Raw genomic sequence first — 9437 nt, 5'->3', positions numbered from 1 at the left:
CCCTCTGCCTCTCGACTCCCATTTCTGCCTTGTGATAGAAGCACAGGCTCTTTTCAGAAGCACCGAGGAAGACTGACCGGCTTGAAGACAGTGCTGGGAGCAGCCCTATCTGCTCTGATGCTAGTCACTGGCCGTTAGACATGGCGTTCAAAGACTAGTGGTGCAAGTATGGAAATGCAGATCAGGCATTGTTGAGGAAACATGCCTGGGAATTGTTCAAGGCTTTCCCTTGCATAATGTTTGGGTGCTTGCACGAATGTTTTAATCTGGAAACCCATGAATTTGATCCTCCGTGAATCTGATTCTGACCCTCGCATAGAAAGACTGAGTGTTTGCATGGAAAGGATTGTTATGCTATGCAAATTTATAATGTCTCTAAATTAAATTTGTGAACATTTGTTGTTTGGCAACATTTATTCAAAACTATTTTTGCATATATTTTTTTTCCTTTTTAGACATTTTCAGCTAGTCATGCATTTGTTTTATTTAGATTTCAATGCCTACAGAAGCTCAGCGTTGATTGAAGGTCACTTTTACTGCTTTAGCCAGGCCTCAGTTAGTTGTTATGTGTTTTAGAGTAATATACAAAACCTTTGCTTCACATAAAGATTTCAGAAACTTGTTTGTGTATAATCTTCAAGGTTTATTTACTCTTCTTTTGCAGTTTTCGGGAGGCAGTTAATTACACAATTAATACATGATACAAATTATGTACATTTATACCAAAGAATACTTCCAACATAAAATAAAAAATAGCATTGTATTCTACAACTCTGTGTTGTAATTTTATTTAAACATGTTCATATATAGATAGATATACGCTGATGAGTAAATTCATAATGTCGTACCAGCAGTTTTCATAAAGGCATTAAACTTGAGTAGTCTGCATTTGAAGTAATACTGCTTCTCTGATTCGGCACAGTTCTGTTTCATAAAAAGTTCACACTTGAACTTTAAGGCAAAGTGTGTTTCTGTTTGGTGGATTTTAATTCACACACACTTTTTGCAGGTACACAACAAAAACACTTTGAAAGGCAAAAAGTCCACAATTTGGTATGGATACAGTCTAAAACTTAGCTCGATCATACTTTAGTCAATAAAGACCAAAGTTTATAAAACACAGTTATTTGCCCATGTACAACAAATTGCAGCTTTCATGCAAAGGCCCCATAAACAATTTTTCATTCACAGAAAAAGAAAACAAAAAGAAGTTATTGCAAGATAAACAAGCAGTGTAAACACCTCAGATAACTACTCTAAAGCAACACTGGTCATTGGATAGAATTTTTTCTCAATATAATCTATATAAATACACATATGAAGTCCTTTCAACAACGATAAGAGATTTCCAACATTTGTAATACAGTCACTGATGGATTTGCCTTCTTTTATGATATATGGATATGTAATAAAAATGTATATAGAGAAAGATTTCACAAGAACATCCAATAACCTGCTTTTATACTCAAAGAGTGCGCATATGGTTGTCATCATTGTCTTTATGCTACAGAGTTGTTTCTGTGACTTAATAGGCAGCATTATAGCCTTCATTTAGCTACAAAAAAAAAAAGATTTATATTGCTATTTAAAACCATAATAGCTGCACTGATGCATTGGTATAACGAAGGGAATACGCACATAATATTTGTTTAAAGGCTATGAGACGACCACAAACATACAGAAGCAAGGCCTAACTCAACGTTTTAGTTAAGGGACGTGTTAGAAAAAAAGTCCCTATCATCTCCCGGTCACTTTTAACAAACTGATCTTGAACAAACTGTTCTTGTGAGTAAAAAAAAAAAAAAAAAAAAAAAAAAAGAGTATCAAAATTCATCGTCTGCCCAATTAGTTCTGCAACTGACACGCAACACCTTCCTCTGACCATTTTACATCAAAACACAACCAAGAAAACCAACAAGCATGGAAATAAAATCGTGTTAGCATTTATTTAAATTCACAGTAGCCTGGATGCAGCAGAAAAATATTCTTTGGACTTAAGTTTGTTCACTTCACTGACAGATCGAAACGTCAAATGCCAGCTAGTTCAATGTAAAATGATGACAATCATGGATAGCAGTAATCCTACAGTATATAAAAATGAAGGGTGTAAGCATTTGTACCTCCTGGAGTGGGCGGGGGGGGGGAGGGGGGGCGGGAACAACAAACAATGAAAACATACCTTTATACAACATCTTTTATAGACGTGATATTGCAGAAATATCTCTCTTATTTTTTTTTTAAACAATTTATGCTGGTATACTCTATACACTGGCCCTTTATTCGATGAAATTATTGCATTGTAGGCTTGATTAAACCTCCCATATAACGAAAAATCACCATAATATTCCCATAGGAACCTATAGAGACCTATGGTATCCTGTAGTAGTAGTAGTGACCTCATTGTTCCTTTTTTTTTTTGTTTGTAGTATTTTATTTCTCATATTGTCCTGGACCCATTGTATAGGCTATCTGTAGTGAGTCGGCGTTGAGTAATAGTGATAGTTGTAGTACTTTGTGGTATTTTATCTGCTGTGGTATCATTAAATATTCCTGTAAGTAGAGTTTTTCTGTGATATCTCTATAAAAATCTATCATAGGATTACTATAGGTTCTTTTTCGTCAGGAGGCTGCTGTTACGTCTCTGGAAATCAATCGCTGTCTGATTTTTCGTCTTTCGACGAGACGGTGGCGTGATTGTACAGTCCCTGTGCCATCAGGTGCAAGGCCAGACCGTTTTTAGGGCCGCTGGCCTTCTTGATTTTGGCCCTCTTATTCTGAAACCAGATCTTGATCTGGGATTCGTTCAGGCCCAGTTCCTGCGCCAGGTTCTGTCGCCTCTGCTCCGTCAGATACCGATTTGTCTGAAACTCCGATTTTAGTCTTTGCAGCTGCTCTGCTGTGAAGGCCGTCCGTGGTCGCTTGTCCTCTTTGCTGGTCGATTTCTTCTTTGGTTTGCGGGATCTTGGCCCTGTAGTGAAGGGGGATTGGGAGGTGGGGTTCACAAGACATACATACGCTGGTTTGTCAACATCAAAACGATCATAAACAAAATATGAAAACGTTTTTTTTTTTTTTTTAAAGATAGGCTAGGTAAACTTTTAAATGGGCGATGATCAGGCAAACGTCTTAATAGCCGTTTTTTTTTAAAACAATATTGTTTTATTATTTTGATTTTCTTCACCAACATTTGAGTAGTGGCCTATTCTGCTACTTTTCATTCAAAATAGGACCTTCAAATGTGTCTAAAACACGTGCGTAAAGTGTATTTCATAATAATTTTTATATATTTTTTTTAAACCTACGTCAATCCCCACACAATACGTTACATAAATACAACAGTTGTTTATATGACTGTTTAGGTTACTCTGTCTTTTTTGTGTCGAAAAAAAAAAATCGCCAAAAATAAGTTAGGCTGTATCCATACAGTATTTTTAAGAATCTTGTAAAATATAAAGAGGATTGATTGTAAAATGTTGACGCGAAGAAAACATCCAAGAAAACCTCCCCTGTCTCTATCCTTCTTCCTCGCTTACACACACGTAGCCTATGGACACAGCTCTCTCTCCACACACACACACACACACACACACACACACACACACACACACACACACACACACACAGTATAGTAATAAGGCATTATTAGCCAATAAGAGGAGGCTGAAGCGTCGCTGACACAACTCAACCACAGTTTTGCAGGTTGGATGAAAAACAGGATCAATTTCAGTGCAGCTACTTTGCATTTTAGTTTTGGTGGGACACTTGAAAAGCCCCTCAATGGCCAAACGTGAACGGAATCTGAGCAGCACACATTAGATACACATTAATTTTCCATCTGGATGGAGGCCTATTTGGTGGAGCTGTGGGCTAAGAGTTCGTTCCCTTCCTCCAAACAGTGTGCAAAACATTAATGGAACCACACAATAACGCTCGAACTATTGTACTCACGAACCAGCGTGTATGTCGTTTTTTTTTTTTTTTTTTTTTTCCCCCAAGCAGCCCATATAAAAACTACACCTCTACAACTCGTAGTAGTCGCCTACACCATTCTATATGGCGTTACATAATGCATGAGAACAAGTTGTACTCCACTTTTGATAGACACTAAGAAATATACACAGGCTGAAAAGCTCTATTCTGAGTTTTCTTCTAAATAAACATCAGAAGTAACACAAACAAGCTCACTACTGACCAGAACATGCATTGGCGATTGGGAACGATAGTTGTGAAAACGTATGCATATTTAAATCATCCTAAACACAACTCCTGCAACGCCTTTAATGTGCAAAACAGCCATGACAAGTGCACCAAATATTAATTTGCAGACCTGCAGATTCTCAGGAGGAGAAACAGCCTATCAGTGCGCCTATGTTTACTATGTCGGACCCCCAGTATTATCATATTCATAACCCGAGGAAATTTGCTAGGAGACTGCCTGAATAGGAGCATTTTTGTGACCAGAAATCTGTGCGTAATAATTCCAAAATTGGTCGTTTTAATGTATTTTGTTGAGCAGTTAAAATGGAAAGATTTTTGGAAAAGTTTGCTCTTTAAATTATTTTCTTCTCTCTCGTTTGCATTAAAAAAAAAAAAAAAAAAAAAAACAGGCCTACTCTCATCAGAAAGCAATTTTTAGATTGTTTTTATTTTTTTTTGAGTGTTTTTTATGTATTATATACGGGCAAATTGTTCATGCATTCTCTGTATTTGTGACTTGCGTTAAATAATTTTTGAAAAATTTCCAAACTGATTTTTATTTAGTAGATTCTCAGGCTGCGCTGCACTGCACGGTTCGCTCTACTCTACTAGCGAGAAGTCGGTCAAGGCATACGGGGTCAGTGTTACGGGGTATTTCAGGTTACCGAGAATACGGTATAGTAAAACGCATGCACGGTGCCACCAACCTGAAGAAGGCCTGTCCGAGTATCTGGTGCAGTAGACCCAGGCTGGCCAGAGCATGGCCTTAGACGTGGCTGGGTTTGAGCTGGCTTGGGAACTGTCTGAGTCCGAGCTTAGGCACTGGTCTTCATTCTCCCCGCGGGGTTTCAGGGGCTCCTCGGCGGCTATAGCGGGCTTCTTGGCCCCGGTAACCGTGTGTGGAGTGGAGGTCCCCTCTGCTGGCACCGTGCTCCCCACCGGCTCGGTCTGAGGGGCGGCGGGGCTGTTGTGGCTCTCCCGCGATGCCAGGCTACACTCTTCGCGGTTTGCGCCTCCATCCTTTTTCCGTCCGAAATCCGGCCGCAGGATGTTGTCGATGAAAAAATTGGTGACCCGGTGAGGGATCTGCAGGTTCCCCGGCGCCTGTAAGAGGGGAAGGATGGCTCTGTTGGATTCATCCGCCGACTCCTGCCGCTCCACCACATCTCTGTTGCCGTGATCATTTTCTTCCATACTGATTCACTTTCCCCGCTTTACTCTCTTTAACCCCTTTGTCGCTCTCTCCGCTGCAATAAAATTCGCAAAGAACTTCAGGGAAATTAGTCTGCAAAAAACTGCACGAGTAAAATAAATAAAAAAAGAAAACTCAAATACTAGTGAGTGGCTTGGACACCATGCAAAGCTTTGCGGTAGTGTCCTCTGAGAAAAGCATACTTTTTGACATATATTCCCTCAATCTCGGGTTACAACTGATATCGTCGAGCTAAATTCATTTGCCATTTGCACACCGTCCAATTTAGTGTTATCCGATTTCAGTGCGCTCAGTATTGCCTACACCTAAACTAAACTAAGGGTAAATAATGAGGCTCCCTAAACTGATGCTCTAATACTCTCACTCTGGAGTTTTGTTCTTATTTTCAATACGAGCCCCCCGAGTGACGTTTTCCCACCGTCCTCCCAGACACGTGCCTTGGACCAATAGGATGCCAGAAACCAGGCCACGTGACGCAGACTCCAGCGCAGTCTACAAACGCCCATCCTCGCCTTAGTAAAGAGAAAGAGTCCTGGACTAACGGAGAAGAAGCCTAATTTATATCCAATGCATGCTCCCAGATAGTCCCAATATTTCATCTGTGTTTATGAACCTGTGACTTGTTTTTATTTTATTTTGGGGGAGTTTTGAAATAGAAACACAATGCTCATCAGTTTGTTCGTGTTTATTTAAACAATAGATTGAAGCATCGCTTGTCAAAGTGAGCAGTGGGGACCCCCGGGGTTCCTTGCTTGCAGGGCAGGCAGGGATTCCCAAATACATTAACAGCAGCACATTTTCACTATATTTTAATACACCATAACATATCTCTACGATGAAAAGTTTATGACACTTTTATAGATGCCCACAGTTGAATACAGGAATACAGTTCAATTTGAACACAATAACAGCTAGAAATCTGCTCATATGAAGGACAATGACACAATTCTATCAAAATAAAGGCAATGGCCTAAAGTATATCCATTTAGGGGCTCCTGATATGAATATGTTTGAGGGAGCATGTGTTCAAATATCAGAAAATACACCTTTAGACAACACTGAAACGCTAGTACTTGTAGTATATATCTCACTATTTGTCTGCATCAAGCATTGTTAAACCTGTAACGTCAACTGGACACAGAATAAGTTGAAATCAGTTCGTCCTGGCCAAGGTTAAATGCGGAAAACAGTGTTGCTGGGTGTCTGCATGCTCGTATTTTGACCTAAGGGTGGAGAAAGTGTATTTTCCAGAAAATGCAACGTAATCTCCAAACATGTATCTCCTTTAACCCATAGCAACAGCACATTTGTATTTACTATTTCATAGAATTTAAGCACTCTGATTTGCAGGGTGATCTGATGTGTCATGTTGCTTTCAGTCGCCTCATAATTGGTAGCAAAATGCATCAAAACTAAAATGTGACAGCCAAAGAGTCTTCCCCGTCTGCTTTCAAACGCGCACATTGATGTGTGTTAAGTATTTCCATGTTCTCGTGTTCGCCTGTCGTGACGCTGCGGTCGACCAAGAACTGGGTCCATATCCCTTTAAAAGAAATCAGTGATGCAAACAAACTGTTTTGTGCGCGGTGCTCGGGATACGGAGTCGCGCCAAAGACAAAACTTTGAGTAACTTTGCTGACCAGCACTAAGTTTGTGTTTCTCCTCCCAGGACGCCACCGGCCAGCTAGGATGGCTCAGCCGGTTCTCCTCCGGCGTTTGAACCGGGGCTGCGCGTCAAAACAGGGGGCGAGGAGGACCTGAGGAGCAGCAAGGCTGAGACTGAGTGAGGAGCCTTTGAACAATTCAGTTACAACATCAGCTGCGCTTTTTTTTTTTTTTAAATATTTTTATTATTATTATTATTATTATTAGAAACATGCATTACCTTTCACTCCAGTTTTCTGGAAGTGAATCTTCTTAGAGACACATTTAAAAAAAATAAAAAATAAAAAAATAAAAAAATTAATCACAACACATAACCTATTTTTTTTTGATAAAGTAATTATTTGGGCATCACAGGCCGATCAGTCGTTATGATATGCACGCATTAGTGTTGTTTGAACTGTACAAATGCTTGTGTGTGTTTTTTGGACGCTGTGAAGGTTGGCTTAGTGGCAACGTCCAAAACTGCTTTAATTTGTATTTGTGGCACGTCAAAGCCTGTAATTTAAGCTCGCTTGTCTAAGCCAGGTTTTGTCCTGCGGGAAACATCATATTCTTGACTTTTCACTTGTTAAATACAGGCTTTGTGCAAATTGCAAAGCAATTATGGTGAAGTGTTATTGCCTAAAAATTTTTTTTTGTAGGGAGTTAATCTGGGTTTGTGTTCAAACGGGTCTGGACAACTCATATTCACACAAATTTACCAAGTGCAACATCACAGGCTTCTATTGGATCTTATTTAATTTAAAAGCAAATTATTTCTTTGTGTTAAAGCTGATTTTTTTTGTTTTGTTTTTCTTTTTGTAAATTTTTTTTATCCCAAACATACCTGAGCAACGCCCTCTGCTCCTGTCTCACATGTCCCCATCACAAAGGGCTCAATCCAAACAGTGAAAGTTTCGAGTGAAAGATGTAATTAGACAGGCCACTCTCATGCTGCGATTGTTTCTCACTTGTGAGGGGAAGCGCAGATTAATGTTGAGCGCTAAATAAGCAGCAGACAATGGATTCACAGACAGGCCGCTACCGCCTGGGTTTGGCCTCTAACCTCCCAGCAAAACAGGGATGTCTGGAGGAAATGACACCATTTCAGACTCTGAATTATAATAAGAGCCTTTGTGCACTGCAAAAAGTGCACATTTCAACACGCCAGCCAGTCTGCAACTCAGACCTAAAATCATATTTTTCTCAAAAGTAAAAGATCTTACATTAATTTCAATAAATTATATTGTGAACACGTTTTTTTTAATTTTATTTTTAAACAAAGACTTGTTTGAATGTCGGATTGGGTTGTTTGGTTGTTTTTAGAAAAATATTCAAACAGGTGAATAAAGAGGTCATCTCACACTGATGCAGGTTTTAGACGAAAAACAAGATTTTTAAAGACTCCAATCTAAATCCAAATGCTTATTTTTTGCAGTGTTACAAACCGGTAATCCCCACTATTGTTGGTCTGTTCAGTTTGGACTGGCTTGTGTTGGTTGTACATTGATGAAAAGACAAAATCGTGTGCTGTTTTAGTTGAAAACTCCATCTCAAACATCACCATTGTTGCCTTTGCTTGCTGAATTTTTCACTGGTTTCACATGTTGGCGAGTTTCTGGTCGATTTTTCTGGTTGTGGTTAAAAACACATTTCTTGCTGGGGTTTTTTTCTGGTTTATTAAGGGTTAAAATAGAACTGCAGCAATCAAATGATGACCATATTACGGTGTTGTTGCAATTCATGTTTTTATTTTCAAATATAGACAGCCATTAATTGACACATATAAAGTTAATAATAAGTATTTTAAAAGCATTGTCTATCGTTTGGCTGTTTTTGCATGCTTGTTGGCCATATTGGTGTATTACTTTGCATTAGATGATTTAGTGAACCCACTCCATCGTCTTTAGGATCTTCGCTGCTCTCCAAGTTATTGATTATATAGGAAACAATGCAATTTGGAATGGGAGCTTTTATTGTGGTGGCTCATCCCTGTCCGTTGACGTGTCTGGGCCTGGGCTGTCCAGACGCACTCGAAATGGGCAAAACAATGAACAATAATTGTTTTTGTTTGGGATATAATGTGATATATCTAAGTACAATTATAATATATTGTATTTGCAGCGTTCGAATACAACGCAGGCCATACTCGCTTGGAATATGGGACACAGACGTGTGTAGTATTTGTTTAAAATGACTTTAAGACTTGTGCATGTGTATTCTTTTCACATTTTGACGAAACCAAATGCAGCCAGAGAGCCTATAAAGCTGCTTCTGCAAAGGCAATTTTTTTTGGAAAAATCACTTTCTGGTGAGTCAGAAGCTTCGTCTGCAATCATTTCACATGTTGAACACAAATTCAGTTTTTATATCCGGGTGTTAT

The 9437-nt window shown here is 39.1% G+C and overlaps 1 protein-coding gene across 1 annotated transcript; it reads right to left on the bottom strand.

Moving 5' to 3' along the window:
* Nucleotides 1–625: 625 nt before the first annotated feature.
* On the bottom strand, nucleotides 626–5749 carry en2a (engrailed homeobox 2a). Its single transcript, XM_069159517.1, has 2 exons — nucleotides 4905–5749; nucleotides 626–2968 (listed from the first exon to the last, which is right to left on the bottom strand). The coding sequence occupies exons 1-2, from the start codon at nucleotides 5389–5391 to the stop codon at nucleotides 2649–2651; spliced, it is 807 nt and encodes a 268-aa protein (XP_069015618.1). The 5' UTR covers nucleotides 5392–5749; the 3' UTR covers nucleotides 626–2648.
* Nucleotides 5750–9437: the final 3688 nt, after the last annotated feature.

The sequence above is a fragment of the Embiotoca jacksoni genome, unplaced genomic scaffold (assembly GCF_022577435.1).
Source record: "Embiotoca jacksoni isolate LCO1_2020_lvr unplaced genomic scaffold, fEmbJac1.0.p SCAF_25, whole genome shotgun sequence".
Classification (NCBI taxonomy): domain Eukaryota; kingdom Metazoa; phylum Chordata; class Actinopteri; family Embiotocidae; genus Embiotoca; species Embiotoca jacksoni.
Note: the sequence above shows the minus strand (reverse complement) of the source record. Positions and strands in the feature narration are given on the sequence as shown.